The sequence below is a fragment of the Convolutriloba macropyga genome, chromosome 1 (genome assembly GCF_964194025.1).
Source record: "Convolutriloba macropyga chromosome 1, txConMacr16.3, whole genome shotgun sequence".
Taxonomy (NCBI): Eukaryota; Metazoa; Xenacoelomorpha; order Acoela; family Convolutidae; genus Convolutriloba; species Convolutriloba macropyga.
This window is the reverse complement of record NC_134468.1, coordinates 29,099,384-29,126,796: the sequence shown is the minus strand read 5'-3', so window position 1 is coordinate 29,126,796 and position 27,413 is coordinate 29,099,384. Positions and strand designations below refer to the sequence as shown.

Here is a 27,413-nt window from a genome sequence, read left to right as displayed (position 1 = left end):
TCATTTCTCACGCCTGACACAAATTGTGAATGAGCCCAACTCATACTGTACGTACCTTTTTGTTACCATAGTGTTGAATTAAATGTTCAATGGGAGTGTAATTTGTCTGTATTTTAACGTTATCTGTGGTTTGTGCCATTTGCGGTCTCCATATTGGGTAATTTAATGCTGTTCATTGTCAAATTGTTCATCATCAAAATGAAATTGTTATTTAAGGTGACGTCATGAATGCACGCTGATTGTGCGACAATCATTGCTGGCTCGAATCATGTATCCCCTCTCCTCTTCAGCACTCAACTGGATTCAGTGGTGAAACCGAACCCATAGTTTAACCCAACAATCATATCATCGCTCTACTTAGAATCAATCTTGGCCCGATTACCTTAGACAATAACCCATAATAATACGCTAAACTGTGCAGAATATCGAGTTCAAGCCAATTAGAACAAACATCATGAAGTGTCTAATGTTTGATAAAGAGAACGGAATGACCGAAATCGAGGTCCCAGTTCCAGAGATCGCCCCAGATGAAGCACTGATTCAGATCCTTAGAGTGGGTATTTGCAATACAGACCTGGAAATTCTTCAGGGCTATGCACAGTTCGAGGGCATAATGGGCCATGAGTTCCTGGGGCGGGTTGCTAGGCTACCAAACGATTCGATGTCAACTGGAGGTGTGGCAGTTGGGCAACGAGTTGTGGGTGACATTAATATATGTTAGTTTTAATTTGATCTATGATTGTTTCCAATTGTTTTACCGGTAATTTGATGTCATTGCTGGCAAAGATTGAAGTCATGTCGCCCGAGCATTTTGACATCTGATATGTGTAGCTTCTAAAGGTCATTCTAGAGCACCTTTTAGAAACCATTCTAGATTTGACAAATGCTTTTAAATCAAACTAGCTCTGGTTATTGCGATTGGCATTTTCAGAAAACATGACAATAGAAGCATCCAGCCAGATGTTTTTTCTAAACCAAAAACAAATTGTATCAGAAAATGCTCAAACAAGGTGATAACGGAATCTGAAATGATAATTTAAATACTTTATACCAAATAATTTGAGTTGAAATGGCTAAAAAAAATCTATTGAAAAACAAGGAGGCTCGGTAATGTGCGATCGCACATAATGTTCCGACCCCGCTCATCCACATTTTTGGCATAATTGTCTACCAAATGAGGTCTAGTATTTTTCAAAAAAAAAAAATGAACAAAAATATCGATTCCAAAGCAAACAACTCGGTGGAGTAAAAATTGCCGCGTTAGATTGATGAGATCTGCTATTATCAAAGAAGCGAAGCAAGACGAACAACAAAATTAAACAACAACAACTAACATTAATTACATCCAAAAATTTAATTTGACTATTTTTTTTAAAAAAACTTACTAACAAAGTCAAATTAGCGTCAGATACAACTGAAACTAAACAAAATATTTTTACTTTTCTAGAAAAGATATGAGATCAGTCCATAATAAGGCTCGGTAACAATTAGACAAAAAAGAACAAAAACAGTGAAGTTAAAAAAATCGCTTTTATTTTTGAAAACAATTCATTTCAACGTAATGAAAATCATAAGATATCAACTAAAAACAAAGATTTATGATTACCTATGCTTCTAGAAGAGGGAATTAAGACCTGTCATTATTCAATTTTTGGTGCGGTTACAAAAAGAACAACAAAGAGACAACAAACAAAAATTCAATAAAAACTTGCGAGAAAACGCTGTCGAAGCCGTAAAACCACATTCTGCCCCTCAAAATATGTTCGATATTGCCTTCTTTGAACGCTGATTATGTGGTATGCGACCTCTCATTAATGAGACCAGATAATAAGTAGACAAAAAAGGTCGAAATTAAGTAATACTTTTTTTTCAAAAAAAAAAATGTTTTCAGTCATGCAAGCCATTAGCTACGAAATGAAAAATTAAATAGGTTCGTTTATTAGCCCAAAGGAAGACTTTGAGACCTGTATTTTTTCATAATATGTCTTACGTCTACAAAAAGAACGTCAAATATCAGAAAAATCAAAAATCAATTTGCTTTTTTTTTGCGAAAAAGCCGTGTCGAAGCCAGTAAAGTCATGACTAATTCTTTAAAGCATTAGACATTTTGTACAATTGCGCCTTGCATTGACGCCAATGTCATATATGATCTGTAATTAACGAGACTACGTAACAATTATTCAATAGAGAACAAAAATGCGAAGTTGAAAAGTTGTTTTATTTTTGAAAACAATTGTTTTCCAAATCGTGAAAGCCATCAGCTATCTACTAAAATCTACTAGAATGTCGACTCATCTATTCCTCCATATAATGCTTGTTAGACCTGTCATTATGCAGGAAATTTCATACGATTAAAAAGATGAAGTAAAAACGACAGTTAACGTCAAAAGTGAAAAATTAAATTCTTCGAGAAAGTGGTGTCAAAGCCGTTAAAACCATAATCTTTACCTTCAAAGATTCTGTTATAATCAATTGTGCCTTATTTTGAACGCGAATAATGTGATATATGAACTGTCAATAATGTTATAATGTGACAAAACGAGAAAAATCGTAAAAATGGGCAAATGTCTTAAAATAAAAGTGAAATCTATTTGTGTCAAAGCCAGAAAACCATAACTTAACATGTAGAACCGCAATATAGACTAAATTTCAGTTCAGTAGAAAGAGGGACTATTCGTTCTTTGCTGACATTAAGCTGCAGGTTGACCAAATTAAGAAAATAATAGTGACAAACTTTATTAAGCCATCGTTTATTTAAAAATGAAATATTTTTTAAAAGTCAAAACGACTATAAGTTTTTGAGTAAAAAACTAGATAGATTAATTTGGAGCGGCTTAGGAAATCAGTTCGACCTATCAACAGTGAGCTTTAATTTGAACTGTTCTGCTCCTTTCTTTAATTATTATAAAAAAAGATCGAATAAAAAAGAAGACCGACTGATTACAATCCAAATTATTTTTGGGTTGTAACAGTCCAAGATTGGTCAAAAACTAGCCTTTTTGGTTGTTGTGTGTGTACTCCCAGCAAATTTAGTCAAAGTGGACTAAAGAAGCTTATTTTGTGCTATTTTTGATGAAAAAGGCTGAATTTTGAAATATTTGGCCGTTTTTTTGCCAAAAAAATTAAATCAAAATAGTCCGCAATACTTTTTTGTCTTAAAAATTAAAATCAACAACAATATTTTTAACAACTTAAACATAGTTAAGCACAATTGACGAAATTTTATGCAAAAATTCCCGAAAATGTGAATAAAAATAACGCGAATCGGTCCAGTATTCACAAAAATTTAAGCATCGATAATTCGCTCTAGAAAACGAAATTCAAAAAAATTTTGAATTCCATATTCTACGCTGGACGGGCTTTTTAATGATACCACTCACAATTCTCTACGATGAATATATCGATCGGTCAAAATTTACTGAACAAAAAAAGCCATTTGAGTATATAGTTCCTCCCCCCTCAAGACGGTCGGAACAATAAAACTACTACTACAGAAAAATTTATTTAGCGGTGTTTCGATTCATTATTGTTATTATTATTATTATTTTGTTCATTATTATTATCGTCTGCTAACAATAGTGTTGCGAACATCAGCGCTCAGATAGAATAAAAGCAGAGTCATAAAAATATTGTAGGAAGGTAGTAAGAAGAGCTCGAATTTATTTGGTTTTGTCAAGAGGTGTGTCTATTTGATCAAACCCAAATTGAGGGGCTAATAACGCTTAAACCAATCCGAAAGATTTTTTTACGAACTCATCTTCATGTAAAATTTTAATCTTATGAAGTAGCCTGAGTCCAATCAGTCTAATTATTTTGTTGAAAAATTCCATCAAAAATATTTTCCGGTCGTCAATAAATTTCGCATCTTTTGTTTTCTGCCTTATGCTAGTCATAGCTTTTTTACCCTACAAGTGAACTATGTTTGATTTTTGTTGATAGGATCAGATTTTATTGTAAAATCTTGGTTAATGGTTAAACCAAAGAATCGTGGTCATATGATATACATCATCATTCTCAATACATTGAAGTCAACGTCGATACTTTTTTCATTTTATGTGGAGTTGGATGTCCCGTTCAGACTGGCGCGAGACCTCTTGTTTGAAAATTGATATCAAGTGTGAACCGGATTTTTAAAGCAAAAATGAAGGTTGGCGCCGTTGAGACTTTTTAAATAGGAGACAAACATCGTTATGAACTACTCCATTCTTTAAAATCCAGCTGATATTTCAGCGTGTGGTCGTTGCCACGTGTGCATGCAGTCACAGGGGAGTGCAATGCAGAAGTACCACTGTCCCCAGAGGAGTGTCATCGGGATCAGAAACAGGCCTGGCTCATTCGCAGAGTACCTAGTCTTACCAATCAACAACTTACATGTAGGTCAGTAGAGCCACGATAACGCTGCAGCATCGAAACAGCTTTTTTTTCGTTCTGAAAGCAAAAGTTCTCGCTTTATAAGAGAGACTATGTTCCGTAAAATTGAATGATTTGTTAAACCAACCATGTGTTCCGGAGCTACGTTTAGAAGCCCAGAAAACCTTAGTGGTGCTTGAGAAAGTTGACGCCGTGTGAGTACAGAGATATAAAGATCATTCGCAGAATAAGTTTGTACTTAATCTGCCAGGAGAAGCGACAGCGAGGCAATATTTGTGAATGATGCTTATGATTTTGTTTGGCTTCTATTGCAAACACAAAAGTATTTCAGCACACAAACCCTCAAATTGCATGTGCGTGTGTGTATGTGTGTGTGTGTGTGTGTGTGTGTGTTTGTGTGTGTGTGTGTGTTTGTGTGTGTGTGTGTGTGTGTGTGTGTGTGTGTGTGTGAGTGTGCGGGGGGGGGTATGGGCGCGTGTGTGTTTATTGCGAGTGGGTAGGTGGTGTGTGAGTATTTGCATCTATGTATACAAAACACTAGTACATAATTCCTTCAGCAACAAAAAATTAAACTGAGAATATGTGATCTAAAGTTTTGCTTGTTGTAACCTTGCAGAATTGTTTCCACGTTGCGTGTTTTGTTTTTCAAGGTATTATTTTTCAATTAATTATTAAAAAAAGTTTTTCTGAGAAATGTTTCGAATTTTTTAAATCTTTGACATGTGTTAATATATTTTGATATTTTGATGCCGTGTTGCTTGATGTTCTCTAAAGCTGTCTCTAGGTAAAGCTTGGATCAACTATTTCGGTCCGAATGGTATTTTGATGTAGCTCTTAATGTCGTTCTTGCATTGTTTTTTTGGCTAAATTTTGACGTCGGGTAAATCTACATTGCACTACAATTAGGAGTATACCACACACGAGTAACTCGCGTATACCACACACGAGTTGCGATTAACACTGCCCTAATTTTTTTGATTAGTTTTTAAATCTCTTTAACCTCTATTTTGAGTGCGAGAGTTAAGTAGGAAGCAGCTCTTTTGATTCTTTACCTTTCAATCATTTTAATCTAATAAGTACTGACATTACACTGCAATCAGATCATTTATCTAGGTATGATTTTTGCTAGGCGTTAGCATAAATAGCAGCCAGAAGATAGTGCTTTTTAGCACAAATTTTTCGCATCTTTTTGAGATCTGGGAGTGAATTTACAGACAAATAACGGCTCTAATAGAACTCGGTCTTGAAAAAATAACGGCTCGGTCTTGAGAAATAAATACTCAGTTTTCACAAAAGATCAAGCAGTTTAAGCATTATATTTTTGAATTTTTGATAAGGAAAACCGTTTGGCTACTTTTAGTTTGAATGTTTACATTTTTTATGTTTTTTAGAAAATAAGTGGGTGAAAACGATCTTTTCACTTGGTTGAGCTAGTTTTTTTGTGAACCTATTTTTTTGCATTCAAACCACTAAACTCAATTACTAAATATAGATGGTGGAAATTGTTGATCTAAACGCGACTGTCTGCATTTGGCCCTTGAACTTGCTCCCTTCATAAAGCTCGAACCTAAGGTCTATCCGTCTAATGTTATGTGGCCGAATTTTTTCCAATCATGATTGTATGAATCTGCGTTAATTAAGCCTAGCGGTTGACTAATTCTTTGTTAAGGGTGGCGTTAGTTAATAATATCAGGGGTCATGTCCGACGTGTTGCTCGAGAGCTACTCTTCGAGTGTTCAAAGCGGACTGATATCAAAACTTCAGTTTTACAGTTGAAATGATTGCATAAGCAATTGTTTGTTAAATTGATTACAATTTGTCAATTTTTTGGAAGAATAGGTTGATTTGCAACTGTGTAATCTAGCAAACATTTCCTCGGGAATTCTATATCATAAATGTGCTGTTTATCTGAGCATAATTTTGATTTGCGGAAATGTGATTTTGGACTATACTTGGCTAGCGCTTTGTACTCTGTTGTAAAATATTTAGATAATTTCTAAATGAACTCAAGTATATAGCATGTCTTATCAAATGCATCTTATGCCTTCATTCTACGCATTCAAGTATTTTGTTTTACACAATTGAAAGTGCTTGACAAAATGGAAATGTCTGACATGTTGCTTCTCAGTTGACTGTGTAGTAAATAGTAGAGTTCTTACTGTTTGGTAATTCTATGTTAAATTTGCTTTTGATTGATAATAATATCAGGGGTCATGTCCGACGTGTTGCTCGGGAGCTACTCTACAAGTGTTCAAATCGGACTGATATCAAAACTTCAGTTTAACAACTGAAATGATTGCATTAGAAATTTTTTGTTAAATTGATTACAATTTCCTGACAAATTTTTGAAGAAATAGTTTACTTATACAACTTTTTTAAGCTAGCAGTTCTTCAGGAATTGCATATGATAACTGATATCAATCTGACCACGATTTCCCATTTCAAATATTAATTGGGGTTCATATTTAACTAGCGCTCTGAACTCAATTGTAATTTTTCAAGTAATTGCTAAATGAACGTACGTGTATAACATATCTTAAGTGATTGGTATGCCCTCATTTAAGCATTATAAGAATTTTCTTCAATATTATGCTCAGATTGCTTAAGTGATAATATGGAAATGTCTGACATGTTGCTTCTGAGTTGGCTCTGCAAGTGTCAAATCAGACATACAGCAGTTTGTCAACTATCCTACAAGCATTGGATTGCCGATTTCGTTTGTTCAGTTAGATACAAAATTATTTCATAATAGTTTTACGAAATATTTTCATGTTTGAGTTGTTTTTGGCAATTTGTTAACAAGTGAAATGATACCCATTACCATGTCTGACATGTTGCTTTAGAGTTCACTCTGTAAGTGTCAAATCAGACATATATCGATTTCTCAACGGTAACAGGATTGGATTTCATATCCTATTGATTCAGTTGACACAATTTGATCCAATGAGCTAATTTCAACTACTTTTAGAAATTAAAGACCTTGCGTTCAGGTATCTTAATATTAGTATCACTGTGATAATGGCAATATGAGCAATTGACGACCAAAACAATAAAAGTGAGATTGCGGCTGATGATTCAGTGATTAAAATTTTCCACTTTATAGCTATCCTTTTCTGAACTTTTTTGTTTTTAGTTCACGACTCAATATCAGACGAAGCGGCAGTGTTCTCAGAACCGATTGCTGCAGCCTGCAAAATCATCGAGCAGAAGCTAGTTCTAAAGGATCAGATAGTTTGTGTAGTGGGGGATGGGAAGCTGGGATTGCTGGTGTGCGAAGTGCTGAGTGCTGCTTTGGAGCTAAAGAGACTGGTGCTAGTGGGCAAATACGAACACAAGATGGCTCTAACCACTCCCAATGTAGAGAAGTTTGATCACAGTGACATGACCAAGACATTATTCATTGACTACTTCGATGTCGTCATCGAGGCAACAGGTGAGAATGAAGCGCTGCAAAAGCATTCGTGATTTGCCGAGTTCTATAAACGTGAAGTAATTTATTCAGCAATCTTCGACTATCACACTTGGTATCACAAAATAGTTCATTTTCCACTGATTGTAAAGATTTTGAACTGATACTCCGCTTTTCGCACTATTTACTGTTTAATAGCCGCCCTCATCTTCTCAGCCGGCTATTATAGCGCTCCTATTTTTACAATTCGAAGAATTTGAATTGTATTGGGGCGCTGTCTTTTGACGACTCGAAGAGGAGTATTGGAGAAGTCCTTTTATACAACACAATGAGTATTGGAGAAGTCCTTTTATTTTTAATAGCCGCACAGCGATAGCTGGGGCTATTATTGGCCTTCTCTTGGTTTTTTTACAATTCAAAGAATTTGAATTGTATTGGGGCGCTGTCTTTTTTTTTAAGATCTGTTCACACATTTTCATGATTTTTGAAGTCAAATTGGAGTAGTGATTTTGGTCACGCCGAAACAGGAAACGGAGCGAAAAAGCGAGTGGTTTTGCGGCGTGAAATTTTTTTGCTCTAAATTTAAAGTGGAGTGAGAAAACGGTATTTGAACGAAAATTCGGTTTCTCGGTAGTGGTTTTTTGTTCACATGCGGCAATTTCACTCTGATTTTTCCTGTTTTTTCGATTTTTTTGGATCAGATTTTTTTCTAAATGGTTTTCCCAATCCATTCACAGCTCATTCTAGGCCTAGTTTTTTGTTTGAATTAAATTTTCATTTCTCGCTAGTGGTTTTTTTGTTCACATGCGGCATTTTGACATTGATTTTTTGTTTTTTTTCTTATTTTTTTATCTGATTTTTTTAAAAATGGTTTTCTCAATTCACTCATAGTCCATTCTAGTTCTAGTTTTTGTGTTTAATCAATGAAAGTTCTTTGAATTGTACGTCAGGACTTGTCCTGCTATGTTTTTTTATTTCGTCGTCATGATTTTTGTTACGACCATATGACGTCACAGCCATTTTTTGTTCATTCGTTCATGCAATTTCAACTGAATTGCCTGTGTGACGTCATTTTTCGCTCTGAGTGGAGCGAGTTTATTTGTTCATGTGCGTGATTAAATTTTTGATCACACTTGACTTACCTCACTCTCAAAAATGACTTCCTCACTTTGAAATTGACTTTTATTTACTTCAATTCAAAGAGATAAGGTCAAATGGGTGTGTGTCACTCTAAATGCGGGTTATTTGAGATCAGCTAATAGAGGTAGCAATAACTTATACAGATTTTTAATCAAAATATAACAGATCAGCCTGCAATGAAAAGACGAATTTTTTGGTCTGTCTGTTTTACTGTTTTTTTAGACTGCCGATCTACGAATCTATTGCGGCTATTTTCTGGCAATCTGCCAGCTATGTTAATCAATTTTATTGGAGTGATTTTTGAAGCGGGAAATGAAACGCGTGAAAAAATTTGGAGTGATTTTGGGGCTGAACAAAAGTTTAGAACGGAGCGAAGAGAGAGTGCTTTTTGTTCATACCGCTGTTTTTGAAAGAGCGAGAAATTGATGTGTGAAAAAATTTTCTCTAAGCGAGCGAAATTTTTTTGTTCACGTGCGGCTTTTAAAAGCAGTTTTTTGCAACTTTTGATGGTTATGAGGTTTGATTATGATATTCTATTAGTTTTAGGCTTGTTTTGATAGGAATTGAGGGTTTCAAGCAGTTAATTTTGAGTTTAATGCTAATTCGTAGTGTTTTGATCAGTTTTGCTGATTTTTAGACGAAATTTAATGATTTTTGCCTGTTTTTTTTTGTATTAAGGCTTTAAGTGGGATTTGAATAGAAGCCTGTTACTTAAGGAATATTCAGCTACCAATTGACTGCAGTTTTATTGGTGTAAATCATTCTTTTCTTCGGAAAATTGACAGAAAAATTGAGAAATTTTAAACCATTTTTCTTATTTTTTTTTGCTGTTTTTCTTTTTTTTAGTCTTAGACAAGTTTCTTAGCCTATTATGACTTGCCCATATTGTTTTGCGAGCTTCCATTGCCCTAATTGGAAAAGAATTTTACTCGGCTTTATGTTTCCTTGTACTATTAAAAATACCTCATAAAGTTTTTCTAGTTTTTTTTAATTCAATTTGTTTTTGAATGCCGTTTCTACTCTTCCTTAAATTTTTATGGCGTTTGTGGAAGTTCAGGCTTCACAATAGTTATTCTAGGTGTGTAGTCGAAAGTATGGGCAATTTTCTCCTTCAAGTCGTTTACGGAATTCTTCCGGCTATGTTTTTTTTAATCACTTTAGTTGGAGTGAATTTTGAAGCAGGAAATGACACGCGTGATAAATTTTAGAGTGGTTTGGGTGCTGAACAAAAGTGAAGAGGGGAGCGAAAAGAGAGTGGTTTTTTGTTCATTGCGCTGTTTTCGAGAGAGCGAGAAATTGAGGTGTGTAAAAAATTTCTGTAAGCGAGCGAAATTTTGTGTTCACGTGCGGCTTTTTAACGGTTTTTTGTTAATTTTTTGATTTAGAAGTCTTTATTATGATAATGTGTGATTTTTAAGGTTGCTTTAATAGTGGTTTGTAGATTTTTGGTCATTACTAAGAATTTTATACCATTTTGCTGGTTTTCAGCTATTTTGCTGAATTTGAGGCGAATTTTAGTATTTTTTTGCGTTTTGTCTGGTTATATTGCTTTGTATGGGCTTTGAATAGACGCATGTTAGTAAATGAGTCTTTAGATACCAAGTGATTACATTTTCTCAAGTTTTAAACAATTTTTTTCAAGAAAAATGACAACAAACTGAAACATTTTTAGTTATTCTTCTTAATTTTTTGCTGTTTTTCGCGTTTTTTTTCTAAACTTAGAGAAGTTTCTTAGCCTATTCGGTTTTTCTATTGTTTTGGAAGTTTTTCGGTTTTCTTTTGGCTCCATTTAACGTTTTTTTGGCTCTATGTGCACTTGTGAAATCAAAAAAGCTTATTGTTTTTCTAAGATTTCTTTCAAGTTGTTTCTATATGCTCTTTGTGTTCACGTTTTTATAGCATTTGGGGATGCCTATAGTCCAATTTAGTTGTTTTTGATGCGTGTTGGTGATTTTGATTTAAGTTTTGAGTCATTTTATTAAAGATAATTGAGTAATTTTTATGAAGATTTCCGCGAATTTGAGATTTTTTTTGAATTTTTGCTGAAATCTTCTGATTCTGCTTTTTGTTACTTTTTAGTATTCTAGCTTTTGATAGGAACTATACTAGAGGTTTTATTGGAATGTGTTTAGAGCACTTTTCAGTGACAGATATTACTAACTTTTCTTAATCTCTTTACTTTATTTAATCAATTTTGATGTCTGAAAAAATTTTCTCTAAGCGAGCGAATTTTTTTCTGACGTGCGGCTTTTAAATGCAGTTTTTTCAAACTTTTGATGGTTATGAAGTTTGATTATGATTTTGTTTTAGTTTTAGGCTGATTTTGATATGAATTGAAGTGTTCAAGTAGTTAATTTGAGTTTACTGCTAATTTGGAGGATTTTGATAAGTTTTGCTGATTTTTTTTTACAAAATTTAATGGTTTTTTGCTTTTTTGTTTTAATGTTTTAAGGGAGAATCGAAAAGAAGCTTGTTACTTAAGATATTTTCGGTTACCAATTGACTAAAGTTCTCTTGGTATCAATTATTTTTTTCTTGGTAAATTAGGTAGAAAAATTGAGAAATTTTTATCCATTTTTCTTATATTTTTGGAGTTTTTTCTTTTTTTAAAACTGAGAATTGTCCTAGCATATTATGACTTGCCCATTGTTTTGCGACCTTTTTGCTTTTGCTGCTGCTCTATTTGCAAAGGAACTTTACTGGATCTTATGCTTCCTTGTACTATTAAAAACTCATTAAGCTTTTCTAGTTTTTTTTGTTCAATTTGTGTTCGAATGCCGTCTCTATTCTTACTTAATTTTTTTGGCATTTGTGGAGGTTCAAGGTTCACAATACTTGTTATATCTTTTAGGTCATAAGTATGGGCAATTTTATCCTTCGAGTCGTTTCCGGAGTTCTTCTGGCTATGTTTTTTTTTAAGATCTGTTCACACATTTTCATGATTTTTGATGTCAAATTGGAGTGGTGATTTTGGCCACGCCGAAACAGGAAATGGAGCGAAAAAGCGAGTGGTTTTGCGGCGTGAATTTTTTTCGCTCTAATTTTAATGTAGAGTGAGAAAATGGTGTTTGAAAAAAATTCGGTTTCTCGGTAGTGGTTTTTTGTTCACATGCGGCAATTTCACTCTGATTTTTCCTGTTTTTTCGATTTTTTTGGATCAGATTTTTTTCTAAATGATTTCTCAATCCATTGACAGCTCATTCTAGGCCTAGTTTTTTGTTTGAATTGAATTTTCATTTCTCGCTAGTGGTTTTTTTTGTTTACATGCGGAATTTTGACATTGATTTCCTGTTTTTTTTCTTATTTGTTGATCTGATTTTTTTAAAATGGTTTTCTCAATTCACTCATAGTCCATTCTTGGTCTAGTTTTTCTGTTTAGTCATTGAAAATTCTTTGAATTGTACACCAGGACTTGTCCTGCTATGTTTTTTTTACTTCGTCGAACTTTTTTTCGCTTTACCATTTTGCCGCTTTTTCGACATTTTGCGTGAAACCTTTTTGACTCCTCTAGGCTAGTTTCTCTCTTCTCTCATTCTGCTAAAAGTGAATTTGAACACCAGTTGCTCAGCAAAGCAATTCAAGATGAACAGAGTCAGTATAAAAAATTGAAGTCAGAAATAGTTATGCTTATTGGTATTGATAGTAGACCTTGTAGCCTCTCTCTAAGAAACAGAAATATGTTCAACTACGAAATGCCATCAAAATCGGACTTAAAAAATGTTTTTGTACCAAAATTTTTTTTCAATATCTTCTATTCTTTCAATCCTAATCATGCTTATTGGAATCAACGGCGGCTCTTTTCCGGCTATCTGCCGGGTATGTTTGTTGTATCCAAAACATCGAACGGAACTTCGTTGAAAATCCCATTTTAGGTATAGGTTACGCGACTCCTCTTGAAGTCACAGAGAATGTCGGGCGTTTATGGGAAACCACCGCGGAACGGTTCTAGATCCAGAACTTCGAAGTGACTTATGCAGAGTCACATAACCTTGCTGAAAACACGCTATTTGCAAGTTTGAAAAAGCCTGAGGAAAGTTTATGGCGGTTGCGGAAAGAAACCCCGCAGAAGAAAAACCCACTTTATTTTAGATAGGAAATAAACCCCCACGGAAATAAACTACCACTTTACTATTGAAGAACTGCGCATTTAGCGCGTTTGGCCATGCCTCAGCGGCCCGCGGGACTTGATATGAAGCTATCACCTTTTTGATGTGAAACCTTTTTAATTGCTCTCAAACGAAGTTTGTAGTTTCTAAGTTTGTAGTTTGTAGTTTGTAATTTCTTGTTTGTACCATATGTATAGATCTTTCTGATGTGTTGTATTAAAATCCATAATTTGGTCAATTGAAGTCTTTTACTACTACTACTACTACTAGTCATGTCGGTCTTTTTTATGCGATTTTTCGCTTGACCGATTTTTCATTTGACGCTTTTGAAACGTATGACGGGTTTGTTCTCAAAAACGGGATAAACAGGTATTGCCCAGCGGGCATTAAGTGCTCTTAGAGCCTTTCAGCTCTGTTTCAGCTCAAACTGTTTTGGAGACTTATACTTATACTTATGGTGTGAAGGGCGGTTCTTAGAGGTCGAAGACACCCCCACTGTTGCCCCCCCTATTGCCCCAATCGGCCCCCCTATTGCCCCAATCTGCCCCCAGTGCACCCCCCATCCCCCCTCCGTGGCTAGGTACTGACGAGCAACCGCTCGCTAAAAACGCAAATTTATACTTTTCTTGCAATTTTTTTGAAGCTTTTTAATTTTTGACAATTTTTGACATTTTTGATTTTTATCATTCCTAGGTGTCAATGAACCTCCTGTAGGGTTTGATAATAGGCTACTGCATTGTTTCTAGTGGTAATGGAATGGTTTCAACATTTTTGCATCACGAAGTTTAGCAATTTTTTGACAAAACGCGCATTTTCAAATTTTTTGACATTTTTTTCGTTATTCAGGTCTTACCAGACCCAGGAGCCAGAAAACATCCTAAGGGGTTGACATAAGTTACTGACAAATTTTCAATGGCAATGGAATAGTTTTTCAACTTTTTAATGTCACAAATTTTAGCAATTTTTTTTTTGAAATTTTCTGTAGCTTTAATTTTTTCAGCCTCAAGAGCCAAGGAAACTCCTCTAGGATTTGAAAATAGGTTACTGAATAATTTTTATAATAAATGGAACGTCTTGCAAGATTTTAACATCACGAATTTCAGCATATTTTTGATATTTTTAGCCATTTTTTTTTCAAATTTTTTGACATTTATACTCATTTTTCAGATTTTTTGAACCTCAAAAATCAGAACGCCTCCGTTAGGGTTTGATAATAATTTACTGGAAAATTTTTGTTGGTCATGGATTAATTTCCATCTTTTTAATATCAGAAGTTATAGCAATTTTTTTAAGTTTTTAAAAAATTTTGTCCTTTCTTAGGTTTCTCTAGTCTCAAGGGCCACGGAACTTCCTACTGGGGTCTGATAATATTTTACTGCATAGTTTAGAGATGCAATGGATTGTTCAAGATTTTAATATCACGAAGTTAAGCAATTTTTAAAAATATTCGCAATTTTTCATGTTTTTGATTTTTTCCGGCAACAGAGGCCTTCGAACCTCCTCCAAGGTTTGATAATAAGCTGCTGCATAGTCTATAGAGTTAATGGGATGGTTATCAACTTTTTTATGACTCCAGTATTTGTAATATTTGGATTAAATTTAAACTTTTCAAATTTTTGGAAATTTTGTATGTTCCAAGTGTATAGATCTTTATGAGCCTGTGAAACTATTTCTGGCTTGAAGCAGGGATACCGGACAGTGTCTTGAGACAATGAATTGGTTATTAAGATATTAATGTCTTGCGTAGTGTCATCATCTTCTTTGCGTAATGTCATCATCTCTGATCCTCATTATCAATGAGTTATAGTTGAAATGTTTTCTATCATAACTGATCTAAAAGGCACTTTTTAGGAAACCATTGTACATTGCTCTCAAAAGCAATTTGTAGCAAATTTATTAACCCTGTTTGTCTTTTATGCAATTTTTCGCTTGGCCGATTTTTGGTCTGACCCATTTGACTTTCGTCTTCAGAAATGGTATAAAGATGTAGTGCCCTGAGGTCACTAAACCGTGGCTAGCTGTTGACAAAGCCAACCGCTCGCGGATCGTTTGAGAGCAATTCGCCCGACGTTATTCGGTTATGTTTGGTATATTTGTAGGCAACGCGCGTGGAATTATGTCAGCAATCAGCATGTGCAGACCGATGGGCACTGTGGTGTTGAAGACCACCTGTGCTGCGAACGATGTGTTCGACTCCACCTTAGTTGTCGTCAAAGAACTCAAACTAGTCGGGTCTAGGTTGGCAATAACCTTAATACTGACACTAGTAATGCTTTAACTTGGGAAATATTCCATTGCTAAATTATACATCTCATCAAAGAGGCAATAATTATTAAGTAATGTTTAAATTAGTCCAAGTGTTCCAGTTTGTAACAAGTGAAAAGATATGATCTGTTTTATTCATCGCGACGGTAGACTGTCGAAACATTCGCAATATATAAACATTTTTTAATTACTCTCGAAGAAAGTTTGATGTGTGTCGCTTTATGCAAAATTTTTGCCTGAGGGGGCCGAAAATAGGTCATTTGAAAACTCTAAAGACATCTTACCAAGCCTGCTATTCCTCCTCCTCTGATGAAGGAGGCTAAAATTTTATTAGGCCCCTTCTGCTGTCGTTTGCGAGCTACTTATCCTACTTTAGTCGGTTTATGCTTTGAAGAGTTATTAATGCGGGGGTTGGTTTGTTGGAAAGTGATGTTTGTTCAGGTGTGGTTCAATCAACATGGCGCTCAAATTGCTCAAGGACAAGAAGATCAACCCAGCAAAGCTGATCCAAGCAGTCTACCCATTCTCACAATGGAAACAGGCAATTCAAACTGCACAACATAAGGGAGCCCTCAAAATACAAATGACAATGTGACAGCGCCCCTTCTCAGACCACATGCTATCTTTGTTATCAAAACTTGTTTTCTCAATTCTGAACTCATTTCCACATGCACACGACGCTTCTTTTTCCAAAAATTACCTCAAAAAAGGGGTGTAAAGAAACTATAAACACAGGTAAATTGCCATGTCCTTTATCGACTATATAATGGTCATGTAACTATTTTGCGATGGTCTACACGATATGGTTTTACTCTGCCTCTGGCAATAAAATAAGCGGTGTGCAGGGAATGAGTGAATTAGTTGAATGATTAACTCAATAAATTTGAATTTTTGTCTATCTCTACCTTTTAAATTATTCTGCTCTTTTTAGCTATTAATATACCAATGTTTCTCCCTTTTTGCAAATTATCTGTCACAGAGAATTTAGTTTTAATGTTCTCTTGTTAATGAAGGATGCGTAGGCGCTTGGTATTGGCTAAATCTCGTTATAAGAAGATGGAAAGCAGTCAGTCGTTCTGCTTTTCAATTGGTGCAGGACAATTTACTTATTTGTCCAAATACCCATTATGCCTAAATATACAACGTTAACGAAATTTTAAATTGCTCGTAAATTGTGGCACGCTCTCGGAGCTCATGTTTGTTGTCGATATGTCATGACATTTTTGTTTGTCGTCTTTTTTGACAACTGTCGGAAAAATACGCGTCTTTTCGAATAGTCGGTCCACTAATTGGAGAAATGCCAATCAAAAGTGCGACGCTCTTAGTTCTGTTGTAAAATCTTAATCCTGATAATCAATTAAATTGTTAATGAAAATATAGCACTATCGCTGGAGTACCATAGTGAGCTATGGTTATATTTGTAATATTTGGATTAAATTTAAACTTTTCAAATTTTTGGAAATTTTGTATGTTCCTAGTGTATAGATCTTTATGAGCCTGTGAAACTATTTCTGGCTTGAAACAGGGATACCGGACAGTGTCTTGAGACAATGAATTGGTTATTAAGATATTAATGTCTTGCGTAGTGTCATCATCTTCTTTGCGTAATGTCATCATCTCTGATCCTCATTATCAATGAGTTATAGTTGAAATGTTTTCTATCATAACTGATCTAAAAGGCACTTTTTAGGAAACCATTGTACATTGCTCTCAAAAGCAATTTGTAGCAAATTTATTAACCCTGTTTGTCTTTTATGCAATTTTTCGCTGGGCCGATTTTTGGTCTGACCCATTTGACTTTCGTCTTCAGAAACGGTATAAAGATGTAGTGCCCTGAGGTCACTAAACCGTGGCTAGCTGTTGACAAAGCCAACCGCTCGCGGATCGTTTGAGAGCAATTCGCCCGACGTTATTCGGTTATGTTTGGTATATTTGTAGGCAACGCGCGTGGAATTATGTCAGCAATCAGCATGTGCAGACCGATGGGCACTGTGGTGTTGAAGACCACCTGTGCTGCGAACGATGTGTTCGACTCCACCTTAGTTGTCGTCAAAGAACTCAAACTAGTCGGGTCTAGGTTGGCAATAACCTTAATACTGACACTAGTAATGCTTTAACTTGGGAAATATTCCATTGCTAAATTATACATCTCATCAAAGAGGCAATAATTATTAAGTAATGTTTAAATTAGTCCAAGTGTTCCAGTTTGTAACAAGTGAAAAAAATATGATCTGTTTTATTCATCGCGACGGTAGACTGTCGAAACATTCGCAATATATAAACATTTTTTAATTACTCTCGAAGAAAGTTTGATGTGTGTCGCTTTATGCAAAATTTTTGCCTGAGGGGGCCGAAAATAGGTCATTTGAAAACTCTAAAGACATCTTACCAAGCCTGCTATTCCTCCTCCTCTGATGAAGGAGGCTAAAATTTTATTAGGCCCCTTCTGCTGTCGTTTGCGAGCTACTTATCCTACTTTAGTCGGTTTATGCTTTGAAGAGTTATTAATGCGGGGGTTGGTTTGTTGGAAAGTGATGTTTGTTCAGGTGTGGTTCAATCAACATGGCGCTCAAATTGCTCAAGGACAAGAAGATCAACCCAGCAAAGCTGATCCAAGCAGTCTACCCATTCTCACAATGGAAACAGGCAATTCAAACTGCACAACATAAGGGAGCCCTCAAAATACAAATGACAATGTGACAGCGCCCCTTCTCAGACCACATGCTATCTTTGTTATCAAAACTTGTTTTCTCAATTCTGAACTCATTTCCACATGCACACGACGCTTCTTTTTCCAAAAATTACCTCAAAAAAGGGGTATAAAGAAACTATAAACACAGGTAAATTGCCATGTCCTTTATCGACTATATAATGGTCATGTAACTATTTTGCGATGGTCTACACGATATGGTTTTACTCTGCCTCTGGCAATAAAATAAGCGGTGTGCAGGGAATGAGTGAATTAGTTGAATGATTAACTCAATAAATTTGAATTTTTGTCTATCTCTACCCTTTAAATTATTCTGCTCTTTTTAGCTATTAATATACCAATGTTTCTCCCTTTTTGCAAATTATCTGTCACAGAGAATTTAGTTTTAATGTTCTCTTGTTAATGAAGGATGCGTAGGCGCTTTGTATTGGCTAGATCTCGGTATATGAAGATGGAAAGCAGTCAGTCGTTCTGCTTGTCAATTGGTGCAGGACAATTTACTTATTTGTCCAAATACCCATTATGCCAAAATATACAACGTTAACGAAATTTTAATTGCTCGTAAATTGTGGCACGCTCTCGTAGCTCATGTTTGTTGTCGATATGTCATGACATTTTTGTTTGTCGTCTTTTTTGACAACTGTCGGAAAAATACGCGTCTTTTCGAATAGTCGGTCCACTAATTGGAGAAATGCCAATCAAAAGTGCGACGCTCTTAGTTCTGTTGTAAAATCTTAATCCTGATAATCAATTAAATTGTTAATGAAAATATAGCACTATCGCTGGAGTACCATAGTGAGCTTATCTTGGAACCTAAAGGAAATTCGATCTTTGCTTGTATAAAAGCAGCTCGTCAGACATTAGACGGGTAAAGTTTTTTCACTGACCAGCCTACCAAAAGCCGGATCTTTTCTTTTCTACAACCCCCCTCCCGCCACCCCACACACACACACTTTCACAGATAAACATTAGTGAATATAATTTTTGCTACGTTGATTATATTTTTGAAGATCCGTGTTGTCTATTCCTCTCACGCCTTTCATGTGTCTCACTGCCTGGTCTTACGGCATTAAAGAAATTCTTGCAGAATTGTTCGGATATCAACTCCAATGCAGCTATAGGAACTGGGGTGTGCATAGCATTAGGAGCTCATTGACATTTATTAATAGCTACCGTCAGTGCTCTTTTTCTACTCAAAGAGGAGGGGCGTAGGATATTAGGCAAAACTTGATCAGGCGAAAAAGAATTAAGCGCCATTTAGTATTCATTAGGCAAAAATTTTGAACATAAGTGTAAGATATTGACAAATAATTTATATACTTCACGCTTCTTTTTAAGTTACTTTTGTGAAATCAAAATCTTTGGCCATACTAGAGTAAATGAGATTCAAAACATTCATGCAAAGACAAAATATTAGGGAAACTAAGCAACTTTATAGCATCGAGTGTATTTTGAAGTACTTTTTTAAGAAAGTTTTTACAGCTGTGAGCTATGCTCTTGGTTTTTACAATTCATAGAACTCGAATTGTATTGGGGCGCTGTCTTTTTAAAGATCTCTTCAGACCTTTTCATTCATTTTGAAGTCAAATTGAAGCAATGATTTTGTTCACGCCGAAACAGGAAAGAGCGAGTGGTCTTGCGTCGTGAACTTTTATCACTTTAATTTTTAAGTAGATTGATTATACGTTTTATGAAAAAAATTGGCTTTCTCGCTAGTGGTTTTTTGTTCACATGCGGAATTTTCGCTTTGAATTTTACTAATTTTTTCGATTTTTTGATTGACTTTTTTCTGAATGGAATTCCCAATCTTGTCATAATCCATTCTAGGTCTAGTTTTTGTTTTTTCATGGAAAATTCTTTGAGTTGTAGATCAGGACTTGTCCTGCTATGTTTTAACGACTCGAAGAGGAGTATTGGTGGAACGTCTTTTTTTATCGACAATTTTTTGGAGTGTATTTAAAACAGGTCGAAAGTCAATGCCGCACGTGAAAACTAAGAATCAAGATCAAATGACTGGACAAAGTGAAGAGCAGAGACAGCGAATTTTGTTCATGTTACGCTTTTGAGATAGAAAAGTAGGTTAAAAAAATTCCGCTATGCGATCAAAATATTTTGATCACTAGCGGCACAAGTTATTACTTTAATTTTTTTGTCTGCTGTGTTTTTCTGAAACATACTAACAAAATACTGTACGATTGGTAGCTTTTTTGACAATTTCAGTCAGTTATGAGTGTTTCATTTGATTTTTTTTGCGATTCTGGACGCCTTTCAACTGTTTTTGTACTCCTGATCATATTTTGGTAACTAGTGGTACTTATTTGGTTGAATTGAGCTTGTTTGTTTTCGATGCCTTTTTTATTGGCAAGATCAGTTCAAATTTATTTTAACAAACTAAATAGGCTAAAAGTAAATATTTTGCTTAATTTTCAAATTTTATGTATTTTTGCCTTATTCTTCCGTTTTCTCTGACTTTCAGAATAGTTTTGTCTTGTTTAACTGTTAACTTAGAATTGTTGACAGGGTTCTGGTTTTTAGGTACAAACATTTAAAGGTTAGATAGCACATATTTTATAAAATGAAAAATTATTTCCGTTTTTGTGAATTTCTATTCTTGCTCACGTTTGATGTGTTTTATAGTGCGTTTGGGTGTCGTTGGTTATATTTATCCTATTGTTTGATAGTCAAATTTTAAGCTAAGTTAATTGATACGAGACAATCTAATATAAACAGTGGCTCCGGAGTTGCAACTTTTAATATTTTTCCAAGAAAATCTCATGATTTGTTGTTTTTTCAATGATAGTTTATTTAATCCGGTTGTTGATCCAAATTGAATAGTATAAATAATAGTATAATAGAATAGTATAATTAATAGATGTACCAATTAGTGGTTTGCTACTCAAAGTTAATTTTTAACTTCGAGTCGGTTCCGGAGTCTTCCTGCTACGCTTTTGTTTCGTCGTCTGATGCCTTTTTTTTCGTTTTACATATGTTTACACAGCAAAGTTGAAAAAGTCAAACTTTCTGAATTACTTCTTATTCTCACTAACGGCTTCTCTACGCGTGACGTTATTTCTCTCTCTCTCTCTTTCTCGCAGTAGATTCCATGTCATTTGCGTGATAAGATGTTCATCATGCGTGACTTACCTCACTCAATAAAATGACTTTTGCACTTTAAAACTCAAGTTCATTTTCAATTAAAATGAGATCAAAGGTCCTTATATGTGAAGTAAAGGTCCCTAATAAAAAGATTTCTGCGGAATGAATTTTAACAATCTTTAAAAAATTTATCGCAGATTGTTTTTTTACATAGCTTTTCGAGCGGCAACAATTTTTTTTTCAAATTAGAACCGTACTGTTTCTATCTCTACTATACGGCACGCAAGTCTATTTTCCATCTTTTTCGCCAATCTGCCGGCTATTTTACTGGAATGCGCTTTATTTCCTCAAATTTTATTTCAGGACTTTCGCTTAATGGCTATGAAAATTCAGTTCGCCTAATAAAATTTTTGTGTAATATCACATCTCCCGAAGAAAAGTATTTGAGAAGTGTCTTTTTTGATCAAATTTTTGGTGTCCATTTTGCAACAGGAATAGAAAATGCGTAAAAATTTTGTGGTTATTTGTTCAAGTCGCTATTTTTAGCGATCGTGAATTTGAGGCCTGAAAAAAATTTTGCAAGCTAGCGAAATTTTCTGATCATGTGCCCTTTTTCGAGCTTTTTTTCAACATTGGCTATGAAATGGATTTTAAATTATAATTAATTAATTTTTCAAGTTTTTTGTTATTAATCTAGTTGTGTGATATTTTAGGGTTTTTCACCTGATTTAGTTTGCAATATGCTAGATTTTTTGGGATCTATTCTGTTTCGGCCACCCCAGCTTAGTGAGCATAAATTTTTTATGACCCCCATTTCCTTACGTAATGGTGCTATTCATGGTGCCCATTCGTGCTGCTATTTTCTTACCTAATAAAGTGCTATATAACAACATATAATTTGAAAATGGGGGCCATAAAAAACACTGGGGGTGAAGCAGAATAGATTCAAATTTTTAATTAGTTCAATATATAATAAAGAACCCAAAACGGAAAGATGTATTTCATGCGATAGAAAAGGTTAAAACTCTCGAACAGCAACAGACAAGCTACACAACGCCTCGTGCGTTAAGGTCCCTTCTACAGAACATGATCGATTACATAGTTTATGACCATGTAAAAATATGGCACGTGCCGGATCTTTTTCGGTTGTGGACCCAAATTAGCGGATGCATATAATTTGCACCCCCAAACTCACGTGCTATATTTTTACATGATGATTTACTATGTAATGACATGTGCCCTGTAACTGGGTTGAACATAACGTACGGGGGGCACCAACGCGAAAGATCCACAGTGCCACAGGGGGTTGCAAAAATACGCACCCACTAAGATATGGCACCAACAGGAAAGATTTTTTCGTTCCTTTGATCTTGTTTGTATTCACTATACTGTTTAACTCGACAAAAATATTAAAAGAGTGAGTGATGCAAGCCAATGTAAAAGTCGTGACTTCTGTAGAACCAAAAAGGTGATGGAAAGGTAAAACAGCTTAACAAATATTCCGGAAGTGTTCCGGAAACGGGATCTATTCTTTTTCGGCCTCAGTGTTTTTTACGCCCTCAGTTACAGTTTTTCCACGTTACTACGTTATGTAGCATGTTGCTATGTAATAAAATAGCACTTGCGCCTGGGGGCGTATGAAATGAAAGCACACCAAGCTGGGGGTGCTGATTTTCCATTTGTTCATTTTTAGTCAACTTTTTCCTTTTTGGCTTAGATTTTGTTAGTTATTGTTCTCTTTTGTAGTTACCAGATAATTGGCAATTCAATTTTCCTGGCAGAGCCCTCTCTTTGAATAATTGCCGGGATCAATTCTGTTTTGGCCACCCAGCTTAATGAGCGTATATCTTTTATGACCCCCAGGAGCACGTGGTATTTTCTTAAATAATAACGTGATATATATCAACATATAAATTGTAACTGGGGGCCATAAAAAACACTGGGGGCAAACAGAATTGATCCATTTTTTGGCTGTTGTTCGTTGTTTTGTTTTATCTGATGTGATTTAAATTGAAATGATTCGAAAGGTAGGCTCTGTCAGGAAACTTAATTAACATGTAACTACTAAAGTGCTAACTAATAAACAATTAACTGTTAAATACTAAAGCGAGCAATGACTAACAAAATCTAGGTCAAAAAGTTAAAAGATGACGAAAAACTAACAGATGAAAAACCAAAAATTTTTGGATCTATTCTGTTAGGCCCCCCAGGCGCACGTGCTGTTTTGTGTACATAGTTACGTGCTATGTAACAACACAAAATTTGTAACTGGGGGCGTAAAAAACAATGGGGGCCGAAGTTGAATAGATCCAAATTATTAATTAAATCTCTATATAATAAAGTACCCAAAACAGAAAAAGTCATTTTTCTATGCAATAGAAAAGATTAAATTTCTCAAACAGCAACAGACGAGACATGTGAGGCTTCTAAATGTTTTTTCAAAAAGAAAATGAAAAAGGCAAGAAAAAGCCATCTATGTGTACAAGGTTTCAATAGTGTTCCGTCATTTTTGGCAACAAAAGTACTGTCTGATACCAAAAAACCATTAATCATTCGGTAACTTAAAATCAGTTGCAGCAGTAAGCATCATTTCAATTCAGATCAAATTCGATAAAACAAAACAACGGCCAAAATTGAATCAATTCCGTTTCTGCCTCCCATTGTTTTTTATTACCCCGTTACAATTTATATATTGTTACATAGCAAGTTATCATGTAAGAAGAAAATAGCGCGTGCGCCTGGGGTTTATAAAAGATTTATTCTGTCTAAGTGGGGGGGGGGGGGGGGAACAGAATAGATCCCGGAAACAATTTGAAGTGAAGGCTCTGTCGGGAAAATTAATTTGACAATTAACTGATAACTACTAAAGCGAACAAAAACTAACAAAATCTAAGTCAAAAAAGTGAAAAATGACGAAAAACTAACAGATGAAAAATCAAAATTTTTTGGGATCTATTCTGTTTTGCCCCCCCCCCCTGGTGGGCTTATATTTTTTACGCCCCCAGCTGCACGTGCTTTTTTACATAGTAACGTGCGATATAACAACACAAAATTTGTAACTGGGCGGCGTAAAAAGCACTGCCGGCCGAAGCAGAATAAATCCCGTTTCCGAAACTCTTCCGGAAAGCTTATTCAGCCGTTTTACTTTTCGATCACGTTTTTGGCTTTACAGAAGTCACAACATTTACATTAGCTTGCATCACCCACTCTTTTAAAATTTTTCATTGAATTAAACAGTGTAGTGAATACGGACAAGGTCAAAGGAACGGTGAATCTTTCCTGTTTGTGCCATAGCTTAATTGGTGCATATTTTTGTAACCCCCTGTGGCACTGTGGATATTTTCCGTTTGTGCCCCCAGTACGTTATGCTCCCCCAGTTGCAGGGCACGTGCCTTTACTCAGTAGTTTCCCATTCAAATCTTCGAACTTAATTGACTTAACTCAATCTGCATTTTTAGGGTAATCGAAAAGTTTCAAAATTGAGTTGATTAGATCAACTGTAATAGAATACATGAAAAAAACTCCTGGTGGAAATGAAAGCATGAGCCGAAAGCCAGGGTCCAACCTAGAACGGTCTTATGAACACTAAAATGTGGTGCTTTATTGGCAGTTAATTTTGCCAACCTCCAAACAACCTTTCCGTTGCGCATCTTCAAACGCACGTAGAACATTATCTGTTATAAATTGGAAAAAGTAGCCAAAAATTTACAGTTAGCAAACAGAGAGAGGTATGTCAACTCCACGTGTCATGCAGTTAAATGGCCAGTCAAATGCAAGTATCACTAGTGGTTTCAGACAAAAAATTTTTTCTTAATTTTTCGACCTTAATTTTTTCTTAATTCCCAACAAAAATGAAACTAGCCTATGTAACACCAATTTTCAAAAAAAGGTGTTGAATTAGATAGCACAAACTATCGACCGATTTCTGTAACTCGGAGTTTTTCAAAAATCTTTGAGCGCCTCCTTCTGACTCAGATGATGGATTTCATTGATAAGCATAAAATTATTAATAAAGAGCAATTTGGATTTCAGAACAAAAAGTCAGCGACAGATGCAGTTTTAGAACTGGTTGAAACAGTTTCCTCTGATTTAGATCAAAGCAGAGAAACTGTTGCTATTTTTCTAGATCTTTCAAAAGCGTTTAATTCCATTTCGCATAACATTATCCTTAACAAAATTGAGATGTATGGTTTTTCCCAGGAAGCAAAAGAATTACTGTTTTCATTTCTTGCCAACCGAAAACAAAAGGTAAAACTTAATGGCATGTTCTCTCATTGTGAAATTATGAATATCGCTGTGCCACAAAGAACTGTTTTAGGACCACTCATTTTTCTTTTACATGTGAACGATTTCTCATCTTATATAAATACAACGAAAAAAGTAATTCAATTCGCAGATGACACAAGTATTGTCTGTTATGGACAGAAAAGTAGCTCACATGGAAATTTCATGGAAATTTTACAAAAAAAACAGAAGAATATGAAGAGATGAACAAACTAACTTTGAATAAAAACAAAACGGAAATAATCTTTTTCTCGCGCGATAATTCTGATTTCGGATCAATTTTTTACATAAACGAAGTTCTCACAACAGAAAAAGGTTGCAGTTATCTTGGTATTCAAATTGACATGAATCTTAGTTTTGATGAGCAGCTGAATAAAACCTTAAAAAAGATGGCTCATGCTATAAGGTCAATTTACTTAATAAGACATCAAATTCCCCTAAACGCGCGCATTCTTCTTCCAAATCACTTGTGCTTTCACATTTATCATTTTCGGCAACCTTTTTTTCAAAATTTATCTGCAAAAAACCTAAAACGCCTCAACCGACAGATTAACTGGGGTATAAAGTGTGCTTTCTACGCAAAAACGAGAGATCTGCTAATCCAGACAAAGAACCTACCAGCTAAGCTAATAATAGCAAAAATGTCGCTAATCAAATTTCATTGTGATATAGCCCAGCCAGAAAATTCTGAAAATTTTCACGGGTATCTGAATCTTCATCAAAATACTCGAACAAAACAATTCAAAATTAGACAGAATGCCAAAACCAGCTTTGGAAAGAATTCGATCGTTCGTCAATTTGTACAAAATTGGAATAACTTACCACAGTGGCTTCGGTTGGCAAAAAATGGAAACGTTTTTAAGAAAACGTTGAATGATTTCTTGCTCTCACAACATGAAAAAATTCCTTTGAATAGTAACGTAGGAGCTTTTAAAAGTTATTTTTATTTTTAGGAGGAAAACGATCGGAAGAAAATTTTATAATGTGATTCCTTAAGAAATTTGTTGATGTTTAATACTTTATTTTGTTTGAATGATTTGAAGTATTTTTTGTTTCAAGCATATTGTACCGTAGGGTTATGATTTTAATTTACTTGTTGCAAAAAAAACTTGATCTTTAACAGTAGTGAAAAGGCGAAAACTGGAAAAGTTTTCTTTTTTCCGATCTTCCGAAACAGATATTTATGAGTCCCTATTTTATCATGAAAGTTTGTTTTGAGCTTGTTATGACTTTTTGTCTTTGGTTGTTATCCGTGATACAGGTTGCCCTGATGAAATGTTTACACTGGTTAGAGGTCCTAAGATATTAATTTTGTGCTCAGATTTTAGGTTAAACAATTGTCATTATTGTCAATGCGTCTTAATTTTTTTGTTGATGATCTTTTACGTCATATTGAAAACAATCTTCCTGGTCAAGTAAATTCCTAAATAGTTTGCCCAACTTGTTGATGAAATAAATTTATTAACCCAGAGTAGCCCTGATTGTTTGTCTTTAATTTGCCCTAATATTTTGGACGAAAAACGCACGTACCGGTTTATTGCTTGTGTTGATATGCACAGAGAGGAAGAACTCAATAATGATTGGGCTTAGAGTTGGTTTGTCACTTTTGACAATCATAAAAAGATATTATGAAAAGGACTAAGTGCCATCTGAGAAACTTGCGGGGTAAAAAAAAAAGATGGCATCGTAAATAAGCTTCTTGAACAATTCAAGCAAAAAACAATTCATGCAAATTTTAAATAATCATAAAAATTTTCTCGATGTTGGTCACATAAGAGTGATCATAATGAACCCTGATTTTGCGGCTCGTCCAATCAGCGCTTTTTTTCAGTATTGTACAATAAACAATTTCAACAAAACTGGATATTTCATTTTTTGCGTTTGATTTAATTTGCTGCCAATCAATTTTTTATCCAGGCGAAACGAAAAGGAGTAAAGCACTTATTTTCTTTTTGATGGCTTTTTTTCCACCTTGAAAATTTGTTTCAAATAGATTTATTCTGCGAGGTCAAATTTGTCTGGTCAAGTCTTG

At 34.9% G+C, this 27,413-nt stretch overlaps 2 protein-coding genes across 2 annotated transcripts in view; both read left to right on the top strand.

Moving 5' to 3' along the window:
* The window catches only part of LOC142337663 (uncharacterized), a 454,746-nt gene that overhangs the window by 194,280 nt on the left and 233,053 nt on the right, over positions 1 to 27,413 (top strand). The gene's annotated exons all lie outside the window — the stretch shown is intronic.
* Positions 221 to 15,999, top strand: LOC142348053 (erythritol/L-threitol dehydrogenase-like). Its single transcript, XM_075399223.1, has 5 exons — positions 221 to 716; positions 4,231 to 4,377; positions 7,505 to 7,804; positions 15,126 to 15,264; positions 15,733 to 15,999. The coding sequence occupies exons 1-5, from the start codon at positions 455 to 457 to the stop codon at positions 15,884 to 15,886; spliced, it is 1,002 nt and encodes a 333-aa protein (XP_075255338.1). The 5' UTR covers positions 221 to 454; the 3' UTR covers positions 15,887 to 15,999.